Here is a 19,158-nt window from a genome sequence, read left to right on the forward strand (position 1 = left end):
GATAGACATCATTATCAGACAGCCGTTACAAACCTGGATCATACACACAGCATTTCTTCTGTTCAGATTTTTGGCCAAAATTCAGGCTGTATGCTCCATATTTGCATGCTACTCTAACTATTTTGAACTCATTATCTGTAAAATTGTCTGACATAACTGGTGTGAGTATTTGTAAATGACAGAGGTGATCAATCATAAAGATTAGTGCCAGATTTACTAACAGCTTACAAACCCTCTTTTGGCATTAAACATCTGCTGTCAGGATTGACTAAACACTCTAAAGGCAGTGAAACATTAGCGATGATAATTTTTGTGGCTGATATTATTGCATATGCATTTGTAGGAGTTTCTCTTTAAGAGCCAGCATTTATGAGAGAAGATGAGTTAAATCAATCATACAGCGTGATTTATTAAAGTTTGCTCTAGTCAGTTTATTGGTATTTGTGCCATTATTTAAAGCCCAGTAAAGCATGTTTTCACACGGCTATGCTCGTTTGCGACGCTCAGTAGATTGTGTTTATGGGAATTATCTGTGTCTGTGTTCAATAATTTGACCATTTGATGCAGTGATAAAGTCACTGCAGATGAAGCTGGTTTTCTGAGTATTGTTGAGCATGTGTGGTCCTGTCTGTCTGTGTTTGTTTGTTTGTTTAATTGTTGCTCGAGGGATGTTAATAAAGTGGGTCTGATGAATTCCTGCTATGGTTTGTTGAGTCTCATTCCAGGTTCATGTGCTCATTGAGACGTGGCTCTATAAATATATAGCAGCCGTGTGTGCTGTCACTGGAGAATGTGCTGGTCAGTCTCAGAAATAAAAGCTTATCTAATGGCTCATTAGTTTATCACAGATAGGTGGTTATTAATCTGACACGGAGCTGATAATGCTGCGCTCTCAGTAAGTGGGTGTGGGTGGACACGGGAGTGAAATGTGACGCCGAATCAAACAGAGATGCTGTAGAAGCTGAATGTAGAGCTGGAGTCACGGTATTTCTCAGGATGGTCGGAGGTTGACAGTGTTGACTACCACTAATATTCCTTTATAAAGACACGACCAACTGAGAGTGAGTTTCTGTTTAGTTTGTTTCTTCTGATTAAACTCAAGAGTGTTGTGGAGCGACTTGTCTGTCTTTGAGGTATCAGTCAAGATGCAGAGTTCAGATGCCAACATTAGACTTTATTGGTGGAGACTAGGGGTGTTCATTTCAGTTATTTCTCCTAACCGACAACCGACGCTCGTTAACCATTTATTAACTGTTAACCGACAAGATTATTTTAAATAAGAATTTAATTAAATTACAAAGGATAAGTGTCTGTGACCCATTAAAAATACTAACATTTGTTTTCCAGGGATTAATTTTACATGCGCAAAAAGCAGCAAACAACAGAACATGAGGATTCACATGATCATATCATATCACATTACGCACCTGCAGCACCTCTGCAAGTGGAGAAAACATATAATATAACATATATATATATATATATATATATATATATATATATATAAAACGAATAAATAAGCCTATACAAGAAATATATTTTTGCTTAAATAATAAATTAAGAAAACGAAATTAAGTAGCCTAGTATGCAGAGTTTCGGTTCATTTTTGTGCTGTGCGAAAGGAAACCAAGACGGCAGAAAGCAGCATCCTATTTTTCTTTAGTCCTATTTTACAAAAGCACAAAGATTTGTTTTTATTGTGAATGTACACAAATAAAAGCAAACCTTTTACAATTCTCTTACAAACTCCTTTTACAATGACTAAAAGGAGTAGTTGCTTCCACTGTTTGGAGGAAAAAAATTCAAGTGATTGCGCCGGCGCCGCATGCGCACGCACACAGTTAAGCATGGCTACCTTGACAATAATTACAGCCTGTTCATTATCATAATAAAATACAGTCAGTCAAACATATGGAGAAAAACACACTGCTCAGTTTAAATGTGTAGTAAAATCTGTGCCGTTAAACGTCATCACAGTACCGCCGTGATTTTATGCAAAACATTTTGTTTTACGTGGATATTGGAACACCAGTGAAGTACATAATAGCCTAAATAATATTTTGGCATTCAAATTAATTGCGAATACGGAAAAGATTTGTGTCGAATGAGAGAGACCCAGCGTTGGTTTCAGTTTCGTTTTAGCCTAAATGAATTTTAAGTGTTTATATAGCTTCTTATATTTTTAATTCTTGTTCTTTTCTAAATACTGTTAAATTGAAAGGATTTGTTGTGGAGTGAGGAGAACTAAAATAGCCTAGCTATGTTTACAGTGTTTATTATAATGTTTGTAAACATTTCACCTCGGCATTAGGCCTATTTCTGAATGAAATAATAAAATCTGACTTATACGCAACTTATGTTTTTTTTCTCTAAAAAAACGAATTTTTTTTATACGCGTAGCTTATTTTAACCATGCAGCAAACCTTTTAAAATATTTTGATAAATTACTGAAAAAAAAATAAATAAATAAATGACTTTTTAAACCGTTTAACTGATTGTATTAATTGGTCAAAATTACACTTTTATACACAGATCATTGTGACCAGTTATCTCATTTGCAGCTGTTCTCCTCCTTTTCTCTTCCTCAAATCTCCTCAATAATCCCTAATTCTCCCAGCATGGTCACCTCATTAATTGGTCTCTTGTTCTCTTTGTGAGGGAGGCAATATGCCAGCTAGCCAATGTCAAAACATATCACAGAGTGATTATTCAGTGTGTTTGCCTAGACCATGTTTGAAGAGGAGCCCTTGGTATCAGTGCAGACGCAGACATACAGTGTTAAATCACCAATCATGACTTCATTCAGGCTATTATACAAACATATCTTACATTTCTGACAAAATTACACCGTATCAGTGATTTGAGATTTGGTGAAGTTGCTGTGTTCTGTGGTGGAACATGCTAAACTCGTCAGCTGTGGTGATATATAGCCAAGAATTTTCTACTTAATAAAAATTATTCTTTAGTATTTCTTAAGATAAACTTAAGTGTACTCAACTGTGCTTCCTTGAATATGAACGTGATTTTAACATACTTTCTCCATATTGTAAAAAATGTATTTACTCACCACTTGTAGTACACTTGAACCCACTAGTGTATGAAAGATGAGTTCAGGTGTGGTGTTGACTAACTGCATTTTTTTACAGAGAAGTTATTAGGGGTACTCCAATCAGGATTTTTGAGGCCGATCACAGAAAGCAGTATCTGCCGATACGATCACCGATACCGATCTTTTTAAAGCCTTCTTTTTATCATGTAGAATTATTTATAGTGAAGATCCAAGATCAAGATTTTTAGACATATTCAGGGCCTGAATTTCATTTTAGAAAATGAATTCCCCTCTTAGGCAACTCTTGCAAGAGGGCATTTTTTTAATTTGAGGGGTGGAGGGGGGCATTTTTTAGACATTTTTCAAAAATATATACTAATCTCACCTAAACGTTTGATCATGCAGTGCATTTTTGTTTTGACAATCATGCAATTGTTGCACAATAGCTTACACACAGCACAAGCCTGATTTCATGAGCTGTATACTCCGTTTGCAGTGCGTATGCAGTCCATGTGCGGTACGTAAGCACTGACTGTGCTTTCACACAGGAGTCCTCTACTGATCCATGGCTGTTTACTACAAACACAACATTTATCCATTATTTTGATTTCAAATCCAAACATTGTTACTTAATGCTTTTTCAGCATTTGCAGTCGATCTGTAGTCCTGTTGATTCATTGGTCCCCTTGATTGCTTCTCCAGGTGTGTCTTGTTAGCTTGTTAGCTATAACAATAGAAATATAAACTTTTGAACTGCGGGTTTCGTCTGGTCAGAGGAGAACTGCCCCCCCGACTGAGTCTAGTTTCTCCAAGGTTTTTTTCTCCATTCTGTCTCGGAGGGAGTTTTGGTTCCTTGCCGCTGTCGCCTCTGGCTTGCTCAGTTGGGGACACTTAATTTCTAGCGATTATCGCCGATTTGATTGCACAGATACTATTTAAACTAAACTGAGCTAGACAATGACATCTCTGAATTCAATAATGAAATGCCTTTAACTGAAAATTGAGTGTTTAATCTTATCATTATACATTACTGACACTCTATCCTCTAATTTGATACTGTTAAGTGCTTTGACACAATCTGTATTGTAAAAGCGCTATATAAATAAAGGTGACTTGACTTGTTAGCATATCTGTGGATAAATAGCCCAGTGTTTTAGGCTGCGTTTACACGTGGCATTGACTTGTGATCTGATCAATTGGAACATGGTGCATTTACACTTGGCAACATCAACTGACTTCTGTATCTGGATAACCGATCGGATCTGTCTTTCCCGCGCAATATTTAAATAAATCATAGAATGGCCCCGGTGCAAAGTCGACCTGAAGTGTTGGGTTTTCTTTTGAAAACCATGTTCAGTCGCGGGACATTTTACAAATCAAAGACATAAGTGTACATGTCTCCCTAGAACTCCACAGTCTGTTGTTCTCCGTTTCTCACAGTTCGGGAGAGAGGGGCAGGGTTTTGCGTGCCGTCGACCTGCGAATGCAGACATGATGGCTGGATTGTGTTTACATTAAGCTGAGATCACAATGCGTCCTCTACTACCTCTGGACCAGGACACGCTGATCGGATAACATTCTGATCAGAAGCGCGTTTACACTCGTCTTTTCAATGTGTATGTGGACAGCATCCGGATACAGGTCGCATGTTAATGCCAAGTGTAAACGCAGCCTTAGTCAGTCTTTGTCAGTCGTTGTCTTTGCTTTGGTTGTGTTTACTTTGTGCTCTCTGTGTTTGGATTAGCCTATGTTTTATTAATAAACTACAGTGCTTGCACTTGGATCCTGCCTCTGCTCTTCCCTGAATCGACCCGTGACTCTACCAGTCAAACGAATATAAGAAAACTGATATTACCAGTATCCTACTAAATTAAAATGCTGGAAGTGTTCTTTATTATTATAAATAAATAATAAAATATATAAATTTATTACAAATTTATGATGTTATAAATTATAATATTTGGCAATCACATCTGAGTGCTCGATGTGATGAAGCCAGCCGTGAGTGTGTTTGAGCTCCAGTCATGAATGATTCCTCAGATCGTGTGTGTTGTTGAGGGGAGTTTGCTGGTACTTTACTGAGTGATCAGACACACCGTTTTCACATGCAGGACCAGAAAACAGCTGGAAAATCCCACAGACACACACTGTATGAGGAACCCGAGTCACATCTACAGACCTGAAGATCAGGAACAGCTTTACCGTTCGAGGCACAACAGCTTAAGACTGACGCAGTACTGTTAAAGGGACAACTTTGTGTCTTATTCACCCCTGAATGGTTTATAGTAGCATCTTAAGGGTACATATTACTACTTTAAGGTACTAATTTTCAACATTAAATAAGGTACAAAGTTGATCCCTTAATAGTTCTGACCAGCTTAAACAGCTAGTAACACAGTATAAATGACCACAAAGCTAATAGATTCAAGGTTCTTGATACACACGCACAGTTTTTTCTGGTTCTTGATGAGATATTCTCGCACTATGGTCACGGGAACTGCTTCACCGTTTGTATCATGCTTCACTCTGTTTGCAGTATTTCTCACAGTGAGTATTATGGTGGATAATTTGTTTTGGGTAAATCTAACGGGTAGTCTTTGGTCTCATTAATCTACATTTACCTCAAAATGATGGGACCTATCTGCTCACACCTTGAAGTTATGAGAGAGGGGGACACAGGAATATTTCCTGATCATAAATTTATGGGTTTAGTTCAAATCAGTCTCGGCCAAGGGACTAAAACATACACTGTTTCGGTGGCATGACAAATACGGGTTTCATAATTTACAAAGAAAATATAATTTTTTTTGAACTTCACTTTTTAAAATAATCAAAAAAGATACTTTTAAAAACAGCACTGGAAAAAAATACTAAATTTATTTCAATATAATTTTCATAAGTTGAAACTTAAGGGTTAGGGTTCAGGACAGCCACCTCCCAGTTGAAAGTACCCAATAAATTATGATTTTATATATATTAAGCTTACTAATATTTTAAATATTATTGTGGGTTTCAATAGATAATAGAAGGTTCTTAATAAACATCTAAGATTGAATTACTTAAATGCTTTTTAAAAAAATTTGGGTTGAATTCTGTAGAATGGCCCATAAACATCTGTTGTATAAAGGCCTGCAGCCTTGTGCCTATGGCCTATAGATTTAATATGAAACTATAACAAAACACTGAGCATTTATCATTTGTGTAATTTGAAAGCATGCAATTTATGTTGGCACTGTTGTTATCTATTCTACTCGACTGTGATAATGTTGAGGGTGTCTAACCTTTTGTGATGTTCTTTCATGCCATCAAAATCCATCCTGGTGGTAGAGAGATGCTGTATGTTTTGAATGCAAATCACTTCTAAATGTGAATTCTTTCATTGTTTTCGAGCACACTAGCTCATAGAAAACCTTAAGACTACTCACATTTCATACTATAGTATGAAATCTCATATCATCTCATATCTCATATTCATAGTATTTATACTAACAGCCAAAAAATGTTGTTTTCATGTGAACTTTGTGTTCTCGTGGGTGTTCAGGAGGGGAGTTTTCCTGCACAGTTGTTAGCATACTTCTAGCATACTAACCACACTCCAGATGGTTCCTTAGATAAAATCAAGTCTAACACTAGAGTATATTTTAACAGCTGCTGGTTTTAACCTTGATTTACAGCGGTAGTATGTGTCTGACAGATCATATTTCATCAGTACAGTCAAGTGCACATTATCACTGCCGCTTCTTGTCTTTATTCTTCTCTTTGAATTTTTTGCTTCCCTTTTTGGTGGAGTTTGAGGTGTGGATCGCTGTCTTTCTCACTACAAAGGGGGGCCTGTTTGTATTTGGGCTGCCAGTTCACTGAGCAGCATTCAATACCTCTTTTATTGAGCCCTGGTCCTCCCTCGCTCCCTGTCTCTCCGCCGGGCTTGTTTTGCTCATTATAGAGGCCGAATGCACTGAGAATCAGCCTCGTATTCATCACAGAGAAAGGAAAAACACATTCTCCAGCAGGCCCGCAGTTGTTGTCCGTCAGATCTCTCTTTGTTTTCTCTGATGCTGGAGGGTGTGGGTCCTCTTGGCACGGCTGTGTGTTATTTCAGCATGGTGTCAGGTTTCATGGCCGGCACTGCCTGTCTCTGAGTTTAGGATCCTAGCCGCTCAGAGACCGGTGTAATACATCACAGTCGCACCTCCAGACGTAACGTGTGCCGAGTGCTTTGGGGTGAATCAGAGAAAGGCTGATAGTATTTGACCCTGGTGAAACAATCATCCTTTCCTCTTTCATAGTGCTGTACCTGAACTTATTCTGCACACAGTCGTGCAAACGAGCATGACTTTGTTTCATTGAAACCTGGCACTTCTTCAGAAGGCTGATTGTGTTTAATTGCTCTCCTGGATAACCTGCTTTCTTTCACACAGCCGTATGTCATTCCTCGTCCTGACCATTTCCACCATAGCCAGCTCCTGCTGGTCAGTCACACAGGTGAGCCATGAGTACATGTGTGTCCTGAAACAGAGGATGCTGGCAATATTTTACATCTCTAAATGGCTCTATTGTGTAACTTTATTTTTTTGACGACTACTCTACACAGTAACACAATTTACTGTACTTACTGTACTAGCTTGTTTGCCATTTCAGTAACAGATAACCAAATGTAATGAACGTGATGTGTAGCCAATTATGCTAACCCATTTAGCCCATCCATGTGCACACACAGCAGTGATTAGTGAACACACACAGATCCTCAGTTATGTGTACTGAAGGTGGAAGACAGTGCTGTTCATTCCTGCTTGTACTGGGAATCGAACCCACAACCTTCGGCTTACGAGTCTGACTCTCATACCATTAGGCCACAACTGCCAAACAATGAATTATTGTTAAAAAGCAAATTGTTTACGTTTTAATAAATGTATTAATAGAGCTGTTGTAATTATTATCATCATTATTGTCTTATTTTTTAATTTTATTTAACAGAACAATAGTAATATATTACAATACTAACATTTATGAATGTTGATAGAGCTTTTATTTTGACGGAAACCCGCAGGAAGTCCTCAGTGCTTCTTTTTTGTTGACAGCAGCAGATTTATAAATTATTCTCATTACTAATTTGGGAAGATGCACGTATCACATTGTCACATTAAAAATTAATCAAAGTTTTACTGAGCAACAGACAAGTAACAGTTTCAGCGCAGATTTCCCTCGCGGTTTGGACTTTGAACCCTGGCTAACGAGACAGCGCTGTTTGAACACATGCAATTCATGTGTGTATTAGAAAACATAACGTTCTGCAGTGTATTTAATTGTTTAAGGCCATTTCGCGATTTTAATCATCATACAATAACCAGCAACAACCAGCACTTCCTCTTCTCATCGCAGACAAGCGATGCAGTACTAAACGGTCTCTCGCTGTCGATGCTTGTAGTGATTTTTGTGTCTTTCTCGGACAGTTTTAAATGCTTCCACACTGCTGTCATGTTTGCGGCATTAGTGCGCTCCTCTATTTGATCACGTTACGTCATTGTTTGGTACAATTTATTCGGCCTTTTTGCTTATTTCGGTGCATCCCTAGTAAATACGTCATTGCATCGTTATATCATTTATATCGTGATATGACACTTTTTTTATCATGTAAAAATTTATGATATTATCGTGGACGGTAGGATATGGCACACCCCTAATATGGAGTCAATTACATCATCTCACATACTGTAAACAGAGGCCTGGTGGAGAATGACAGATTACTGTCACCAGCCCTACTTAGTAGAGATTCAGTCATACGGTACAGCGAGAACATTTACTGTATTAAACTCTGCTCTTTACCACACCTCGTGGCCTTGTCATACCTTTAACACTTCTTCTGATGACTCACCAGCAGACAGTATTACAAACATTATGGATTTCAGCTCAGTTACGAGAGTTAGGTAATGTAAGTGTATTTTCTAGCATGACATCCATAGTCTGTATTACTGTAACAGCTGTAATTCCTAGAAAGATGTATGAGGATGTGCAATGACAAATCTGCGATCACAGATTCATCATAAAAAAATAACTCCACAAGTTACCTGCATTTTTATGTTTAAAACACAGATGGTGATAGAGAGGCAAACATTACATACTGCACCTTTAAACTAGGGATGGGCGATACCACTTATTTTATTTTCGATCCAATACCGATATTTTCAAGCCCAGTATCGTCGATATCGATACCGATACCTCTAAACTAAACTGATCTTTTAAATTATTAAAAGAATATAATCAGTAATTATACTTACTTAATATTAGATTTTAAAGCTTAATATAAAGATTCATAGGCCTTTTTTTTTTGTTTACACTTGTCAGAAATAAAATATACTAAAATTGTATTTTAGCCGTTTACTGGGGCAGTAATCTCAAAAGTGCACCTATACCCCTAAAAGGGAGCATATTAGTACCATACAAGTATGCATGCTTTAAGGTCAGGTACGGTGTACCTTTGAGGGTACCTCAAGAAAAATAAACATGGTGTTACATAAGTACTAAAATGTATTATTATTATTACCATGGTAAATTTGTGGTTACTGCAGTTTTACTACAAATACTGTGGTAAACTGTGGTTACTGTAGTAAAACTGTAATGAAACTTTAGCATATTTTTTTCTGTCAGATTTATTAACAGCAATTACAGAACATAACACAATCTATTTGAACTTTCAACAACCAGTTTAAATAAATTTACTTGCACAAGCGAGCCTATTTAAAATAAATATTACATGAACACAAAAGTTTGGGGTTATTAAGATTTTGTAATATTTTTTAAATAAGTCTCATGCTCACCAAGGCTGCACTTATTTGAACAACAACAAAAAAAAAACTGTAAAAACAGCAACATTGTGAAATATAATTAAAAATAACTACTTTCAATTTTAAATATAGTTTAAAATCCATCTGTGATCAAAGCTGAATTTTTAGCATCATTACTCTAGTCTTCAGTGTCACATGATCTTCAGAAATCATTCTAATATTATTTGCTGAAACATTTCTGATTATTGCTGCTTCATATTTGTGTGGAAACAGTGATGCATTTTTCAGAATTAATTTGATATATAACGATGATATGTAGTAATGTAATAATGTGGCAATGGTTTCTTAAGATCTGCTTATGCACAAACTCTTTCTGGTTTTGAGAAACTACAGTCAGGATTGACTAAAGACATGCAGTGAAACATTAGCGATAAAAAGATGTGCGCACAGTCATTTTAGTGCCAGATTTTATTGCATATGCATTTGTATGAGTTTCCCTTTCAGAGCCAACATTAATGTGAGGCTGATTTACTAAGGTTTCAGTTTACTGGTATTTGTGCCAAAAATGCATGTCTTAAAGGTGCAGTAAGTGATTTCTGAGAAACAGAGTTGATATTTGAAATCACCAAAACACGTCCCTATACTCAAAAGGATCACACCTTATCTTTATGGCTCCACCCCAAATTCACATACATGCTATGCAACACAGGCACCTCCCCCATCATGTGTGGACACACCCCTTACTGCTGATTGGCCACAAGTGTGTTTTGATGCTTGATCCGATCCACTTTCAACAGCATTTATCTTATCACTTACTGCATCTTTAACTCATTCTGTGTCTGTGTTGTTAGTCGATCACACACCTGGTTGTCATCGGCTCTGCTCGTTTGCGTTTGCCGCTCTTGGTAGATTGTGTTGGTCGTTATGGAAACAATCTGTGTCTGTGTTCTTTAATTTGCTCAGTAGATCAGCAGGATTTTTATGGGATTATATCGCTCTCCTGCTCATTTGGCCTTTTTAGTAAATCTGCACTAAAACTAAGAAGCAGCATAATTATTTAAATGAAAAATGCAAAGTGTTAAATGTCACATAGGAAACTTTGGAAATGTAAATTTTTACATTAACAGTTGGCTCTGTGGAGGAATCGAGCAAACCAATCAGACTGAAATCTGAGGGAAGCTCAATGTGGACAAAAGTGCAAATTTAGTTCATATTTATTTTCTCATGGCCAGAAGTGATTCAGAGAAATTATGGTTGTGTTGTGAGTCTATGTAGTGCAATATCTGATGGTAAATAACTAGAGAAACCATCTCTTGTGTGAGAACGCAGAGAAGTTCCTGATACTAAATAACCTGCCACAAGAAGAGTTTGTCCTTTATTGAGTGTTCATATTTCATGAGCTTTTTTTTCAATTTAGTGCATCACTACTTATTATTCATTATAAAAGTTGGTGCTTTTATCATATTGCTGTTTCCACTCAAAGCATTTCAAGCATGTCACTATGACAGTGATCCTTGTTTTATTGTATTGATTGAAACGGTTTCATGGCCTTGTCTTACCGTAAGTCTGCAGAATTCCTGATTTGGAAGAGAATAACAGTACCCAGCCAGTTTCAGCGGATTAGCAGAAGAATTTGACCCCAGCTGAGCTGCTGCTGTTCCATTGGCTCAAACCAAACTGACCACATTCTTCTTAGCAGGAGGCTGTGAATGCCTGCGATCGCTCAGCTAACTGGACACAAGTACAGCACATCCACGGCTGACGGTGTGAGACACTGATTTACTGTACAGCAGCATTTAAACCTTTCTTCGTTTACTTCTTTTAGCACCAGAATTGGCTAATTTGAAGACTTTCATCAATATGAATCTGTATTAAAAGTGCAAGAAAGAAAGGAGAGACTGAGAGAAGTGTTTAGCCCGGCTCGTTTGCTTTGGCACATTGGTGAGACTTGTGATCCGTTAATCTGTGTTCTTTGGAGGCGAGTGTCACTCCTCAGGCAGTTAGAATAGTTTGTCGAGTGCTTGTTACATTTTACACCAGCTATACACAGTAAAGACCTCAAATCATTAGTCAGTATGAAAACAACACACGTTCATGTCCTAAACTACCTTCAGTCCATTCCTGAAGATCTCTTGTTCTTGCAGCTAAAAATTCAAAAGAAACACTTTCTGTAACTCATCAAATCACATTCTGTTTAACCAACCCCAAGCTACCTTGGAAATATACCAACTTTTGAATTTACAGAAATGCTGTGATATTGTTACATATGGTTAAAGTTGTTCTCATGTATAGTCACTTAAAACCAGACACTTTTGTTTAAGGTGACTATAAAACAGTGCTTCATCCTAAGCAGTCTGTATCTGGCTAATTCGGTTCTTCGAACGCACCCGTTGTTGATGATTAGTATGGCTGGACTGAGATATCTGAGATAATGGTGCATTCATGGGTTGTTTAAAAGGGGCTATGTATCGATACTCGTAACTACGATCAGCAATGCAGCGATTGGCTGGCGGCAAGACAGCAACGTCATGACATCATATCATTAAAAAAGACACCTGACAGAAAACTTTCTGGACACATTTTTGGACTTTTATAAGGAAACTACGGTGGCCGAGAGATCTCAACGTGCTGCAACTTCACAAAACACATGCAAATCAAAAAATCTTCATCAGTTTGACAGCAGGTGCTGCAAATGCTCACAACACAAACAAATAAAGAAACGTTTCTCTGTTTGGTTGTGTTGTGAGCATTTGCAGCGCATGTGTTGTAAAATTGGTGAAGTTGTTTTCTTAATTTGCAGGTGTTTTTTCTATTTGCAAAGCGTTGAGCTCTCTCGGCCACCGTAGGTAACAGCAAAGCGAACAAAACTACATAAATGTTATAATAGATAAATGAAATGTGCACTGTTTTTATTTATAATTGTAATTAGCAATTCATTTAGGCAGATTTGGTACGTGACTGCATTAATTAAAGTTTCTTAAGGGTCAAGATCATGTTATTGTCAGGGTTATGGACCTGTTTTGTCCATGTACTCCATGTCCTGGTTTTCCCATGTGTTTCCTTATGCCCTTATTTGGTCCTTCCTGTTTCCTGTTCCCATTATGTTCCCTGATCAGTTCTTCATTTGTTTCCAGCTGTGTTTTATTAATTTCCTCGTTTACTCCAGTGTTCTTAAGCCCTGTGTTTCTCTGCGTCTGGCGTCTGCTGTTAAATGTCTTCTGTGTTTGTGCTACATGTGTTCCTGCCTGCCGGTGTAAGTCCATGGATGTTTATTAAAGACTGTTTGCTTGTAGCTACTCCACATTTCCTCGATCCTTGCTCCTTCACAGTAGCAGCCGATCGTGACCATTATCTGCATCTCTGCGCTCCATCAAGCCCCTCCCATAATATCTGTCATCACTCAAATTAATGCACGGCTCAGATTTACTGTATAGCATGTGTGTAAGACTCCAATACAATTATAAAGTAATTATTTCTTCACTAATAAATCTTTCAATGAGTAAAACTGGCTGTGTCTATATTATTATAGACTACACGACATTATTATATTATTTTTCAATTAATTTTTGAATTATTATTATATTAAATTATTGTCCTTGGATCAGTAGGGTGCTCTAGTAATAAAGTAGCGGTGGCTGGGACAGATTTTAAGTATCAATTCTGCTTAAAAAGATGTGATCTAATCCTGTTTACATGAAATGAGCTGCTCCTGAGCAGGTTTAAGATGACGGACCTGTTGCTATGACAGCAACTCCAGAATGAGCTTCGAAGAATTAACCAACCAATCCAAGATCAAGCCAAATCATCAACCATCAAATCCAGCTAACTGAGCAACTTACGAAGAATGGGCTCCAGGTTTACTGTGAGTTTGTTTCTGCTTTCCTTCAGAACGAGTGACACTGAGCGGTCTTTCACTTTCCACACTACTGCATGCAGCTGAAAGATATTTCTGAGCCAGAGATAGAAATCATAGATTATTAACTGCCCAGTACTGAACGACAAACCCCTCCAGATGAGAAAATAACCCACAGTACACACACACACACACGGAACTGTAGGGAGTTCAGCATCATCCATGCCCTTTATCACAGACCCCAATATGGACAGAAAGTTTGGGAATTATCTCAAGCAACATTGACAAAAACCCCTATTATCAATAGCTGACAGTGGCTGATCGCCAGGCACAATGAATTAAGTAATAAGCACCTCAGTGTTTTTATAGCTCTAGGATTATCACATTTTGACATTTTGTCTGATATGTTTTTTTTAAAAGTACAAGTATTCTTGTACAAGAGTACAAGTTTAACAGCAACTGACTACCGCAGCAAAGCCTAATGCAAGTAATTCTGTCATGGCTTTACGATGCTGTGCATAAAATGTTATAAGTGAAAATGTGTACAAGTCTGTATATACATTTTTATAAAGTATAGTAGGCTGAATTAAAATAAAGTTATTAACCGGTGTCTTAAACTGTTTTGGAATGTAATGTTTTAAAAAAGGAACACAAAAACAGAAACATTAAAATACTGATTGTGCTCAGAGTGAACCATTTGATTCGTTTTTGTTTGTTTTTCTTCATTTTTAAGCCCCAATTGGTGCATCCATAAATTAAGAGAAGATGAATGAAGTTGAAGGTTGTGGACAGTGATTTTGTGCCTGTCTCTGATGGTACTGTGGAGGAGATGAAGGTCTGTAAGAGGGAGTGAAGGAACGAGGGCCGATCCAGTGCTGGGAAGATGCTCTCTAAACATGCTGCTAATGAAAGTCTGTGATCAGAGTATGTGTTACAGGTGTTTGTTGTGTTAGAGCTTGTTTTGAGGATGCCATTGCTTGAGGATCTTGCTTTCCAGAGCAGTGTATGTTTGCTGGGAATCACAAAAGTCTGTAACGGAAAGGTTATACAGAAACCAACAACATCAAGCAATTCAGAGTACTCCAAATTCATTAACACTGGAAGACGATTAAGACAACACAAATAATTTTTTGTGAATTAGCTGGAAATCTTTTGTGAGAAGTGAATGAGACACAGTCTGCAGAAGTAATATTTGTGTCAGCTGTTTTGCTCTGAGCCACAACTCATATAAGTGAGCAGTGCACATGTTTTATGTGTTCAGAGAAACCGCCCAGGGGAAAGAGGACAGAATCACATACGGTAATTAGTGAGGACAGTTCAGATGAAGCAGCCTTTGATAGGTGTGTCACAAAAACTTAAAAAAAAAACATGAAACATATTGTGTTAATACTAGAGCCCGATCGATATATCATTTTGCTGATTTTATCAGCCGATATGAGCCTGTCGCAGATATATCGGTATCTGCAAATATGCTGCCGATATGAAAATTTGTTTTTTTACAGAACATATAGACCTTTTTCCTGAGCAAACGATTTACCATTACTCAGATGAAATGCTTCTATATGGTGTAATTTCTTAGTTTGTCCAGCTGAGCGCGCTCCATTGTTTGCTAATGGCGACCCAGGTCAGTGTAGTGTAGAGATGCGCGGATGAGCTCAAACTTCACCCGAGTCCGTTGCTTAATAATAATAAATTATCCGCCCGCCACCCACCCGCACCTATATTTGATCCTCACATTACAATGATTCTAATTCTTAGTTTTGCATGATATGATGATGGATGGTTCATTTTTAACAGCAGACGTTAGATTTGTTCTGCGCATCACTGCACACGTCTGCGGCGCACCGGAACTGATCACGGCAGTCAGTGCTTGTGTTTATACCGGCCACGCCGTGTCCCAGAACTCATGCTTATCACATCATGATATCACTCATGCTTACACAGCATAGTTTGACAGTAACGTTGCAGATTGAAAGGTTAGTATCTTTCTCCAGTCCAGTAGGCGGCAGTGTGGTGGTGGCATGAGTCTGTTGAATGGTGATTTAACGCTACGTTGTTTCCTAGTTGGTGAGACGCAATGCTATAAAGTAAATAAACAATGACCCCGTCTTTTACTCTCACAATGAGCTTATCATACTCGTTTGCTACATTAGTAGGGCCCTATGATTTCCTCGATGCAGAAAACGTGGACAGATGCATGAAATCCAGTGGTAAAAATGGAATTTACTGTATAACGCGGAATTTCACGGAATCTGTCATATTTTTGATGAATAAATAAAAAACAGGTCATTACACTTAAATCAAATTGTGATATAGACTAGTGTCTGTGAATATTAAACTGCGAAAAGACTATTTAATTACAAATCCTCATGCTCTGCATGTTCATTTGATTACCAGAAAATACACAACACAGAATTTGTGAAAAAAATAAAATAAAATCATTATTATTATTAATTTTAGATGTTTACAAAGCTAAGCTTCCTGCATAAACCTGCCACTGTTGGAGTGGCAGTAGCTTGCTGCCCTACACAGTTACCTTGTTTATTTTCTTAATTTCTATTTGTGTTTTAAAGTTATTTATAAGTGATGTGAAGTGTACTGTTATGTCAGGCTCATTTTGGATAGTAAAGTTTATTGATAAATTGTTAAATACCCTGCCTCCATTACATATTTTTGTCACATCATTATAAGTGTTTGATCACCACATTTGAGTTATCATTGCTAAAAATGTGTTTATGGATATATATTCTGTTTATGTATATGCTGTATTCTACACTGAACAAAATTATAAACGCAACACTTTTGTTTTTGCCCCCATTTTTCATGAGCTGAACTCAAAGATCTAAGACTTTTTCTATGTACACAAAAGGCCTATTTCTCTCAAATATTGTTCACAAATCTGTCTAAATCTGTTAGTGAGCACTTCTCCTTTGCTGAGATACTCCATCCACCTCACAGGTGTGGCATATCAAGATGCTGATTAGACAGCATGATTATTGCACAGGTGCCTTAGGCTGGCCACAATAAAAGAAAACCTAACAGACCACTCAGATCATTAGGATCAAGTCAGTTAGAAATACCAAGGGTTTACACAAAACAAGGGGAATCCGCTTTTAGCTATCATGCCGCCCGCAGTTGGAACCAGCTTCCAGAAGAGATCAGATGTGCAAAAACATTAGCCACATTTAAATCCAGACTCAAAACTCATCTGTTTAGCTGTGCATTTGTTGAATGAATGCTACGTCCCAACTGATTGCACTATGTATAATCATTTTCTATTCTTAAATGTTTTAAATTCTTTTTAAATCAATTTTTAAATCACTTTGTTTTTATTGTTATTTTTAATTCCTTATTATTATTATTATTTTTAATGACTATTTCACTTCCTTTTATGTAAAGCACTTTGAATTACCACTGTGTATGAAATGTGCTATATAAATAAACTTGCCTTGCCTTGCCTTGCCTAAAAGGCCACTCTAAAATGTGTAGTTTTACTGGTCCGTGGGGGTCCAAAAACCAGTCAGTATCTGGTGTGAGCACCATTTGCCGCACGCAGTGCAACACATCTCCTTCACACAGAGTTGATCAGGTTGTTGATTGTGGCCTGTGGGATGTTGGTCCACTCCTCTTCAATGGCTGTGCGAAGTTGCTGGATATTGGCAGGAACTGGAACACGCTGTCGTATACGCCAATCCAGAGCATCCCAAACATGCTCAATGGGTGACATGTCCGGTGAGTATGCTGGCCATGCAAGAACTGGGATGTTTTCAGCTTCCAGGAATTGTGTACAGATCCTTGCAACATGGGGCCGTGCATTATCATGCTGCAACACGAGGTGATGGTCGTGGATGAATGGCACAACAATGGGCCTCAGGATCTCGTCACGGTATCTCTGTGCATTCAAAATGCCATCAATAAAATGAACCTGTGTTCGTTGTCCATAACATACGCCTGCCCATACCATAACCCCACCGCCACCATGGGCCACTCGATCCACAAAGTTGACATCAGCAAACCGCTCACCCACACGACGCCGTACACGCTGTCTACCATCTGCCCTGTACAGTGAAAACCGGGATTCATCCGCGAAGAGAACACCTCTCCAAAGTGCCAGATGCCATCGAATGAGAGCATTTGCCCACTCGAGTCGGTTACGAGGACGAACTGCAGTCAGGTCGAGACCCCGATGAGGACGACGAGCATGCAGATGAGCTTCCCTGAGACGGTTTCTGGCAGTTTGTGCAGAAATTCTTTGGTTATGCAAACCGATTGTTGCAGCAGCTGTCCGGGTGGCTGGTCTCAGACGATCTTGGAGGTGAAGATGCTGGATGTGGAGGTCCTGGGCTGGTGTGGTTACACGTGGTCTGTGGTTGTGAGGCTGGTTGGATGTACTCCCAAATTCTCTAAAAACGCCTTTGGAGACGGCTTATGAGAAATATATAGAGAAATGAACATTCAATTCACAGGCAACAGCTCTGGTGGACATTCCTGCAGTCAGCATGCCAATTGCACGCTCCCTCAAAACTTGCGACATCTGTGGCATTGTGCTGTGTCATAAAACTGCACATTTTAGAGTGGCCTTTTATTGTGGCCAGCCTAAGGCACCTGTGCAATAATCATGCTGTCTAATCAGCATCTTGATATGCCACACCTGTGAGAAGGATGGAGTATCTCGGCAAAGGAGAAGTGCTCACTAACACAGATTTAGACAGATTTGTGAACAATATTTGAGAGAAATAGGCCTTTTGTGTACATAGAAAAAGTCTTAGATCTTTGAGTTCAGCTCATGAAAAATGGGGGCAAAAACAAAAGTGTTGCGTTTATAATTTTGTTCAGTGTATATACAGTATCAGTCAAAAGTTAGAACACGCGAATGGGAAGTGTGTCCAAAATTTTGACTGATACTGTACTATAAAATACACAATGAATATCGTCCGATATATTGATATCGACCTTTTTACTCACTAATATCGGTATTGGCATCGGAACCAAAAAACCCATATAAAGACCAGCATTTGTTTGGTTATCTGCATTCTTTAAAATATCTTCTTTTATGTTTAACAGAAGAAGCTCCGGTATCCATTAAACCCTGAGGCTTGTGCTGAGTTCAAGTGTACGTAGTTAAAGGTTTATGGTAGTTTGAACATTCTTTAAATAAATATATTTCCATTTATCCATCTGCTTTCCAAACTGCTTGTCCTACAGTGTGTAGGGCCATGGCCATGCTGGATCTCAATGTTTTAGGCCAGGGAATAGGCAGGGAAACACTGGATGGGTTGATGACCAGTCCATCACAGGAGTAAATATTATAATACAAAATATTTCTTTTTCTCAATGATCACTATTACAATTCATGGGAAGATGACAAATTTGAAATTTATTAAAAGTACATATTTTTTCATCTATAAGATCTTTTTAAAAATGTCATCAGTGTCTTGTTCTGTTTGACTGAACAGAAGGGACTGAAGGGACTA

The 19,158-nt window shown here is 38.1% G+C and overlaps 1 protein-coding gene across 4 annotated transcripts in view; it reads left to right on the forward strand.

Moving 5' to 3' along the window:
• Window positions 1–19,158, forward strand: part of LOC131552566 (cadherin-2-like) — a 74,362-nt gene that overhangs the window by 14,462 nt on the left and 40,742 nt on the right. The window contains exon 1 of one of the 4 annotated variants that reach the window (XM_058796446.1): window positions 779–1,061. The exons of the other annotated variants lie outside the window; for them this stretch is intronic. Within the exon in view, the coding sequence (XP_058652429.1) occupies window position 1,061 (1 nt within the window). The 5' untranslated portion in view covers window positions 779–1,060. Of the gene's footprint in view, window positions 1–778; window positions 1,062–19,158 lie in introns of those variants that run through there. 4 annotated transcript variants of the gene reach the window in all.

Source organism: Onychostoma macrolepis, chromosome 02 (genome assembly GCF_012432095.1).
Source record: "Onychostoma macrolepis isolate SWU-2019 chromosome 02, ASM1243209v1, whole genome shotgun sequence".
In the NCBI taxonomy this organism is placed as follows: Eukaryota; Metazoa; Chordata; class Actinopteri; order Cypriniformes; family Cyprinidae; genus Onychostoma; species Onychostoma macrolepis.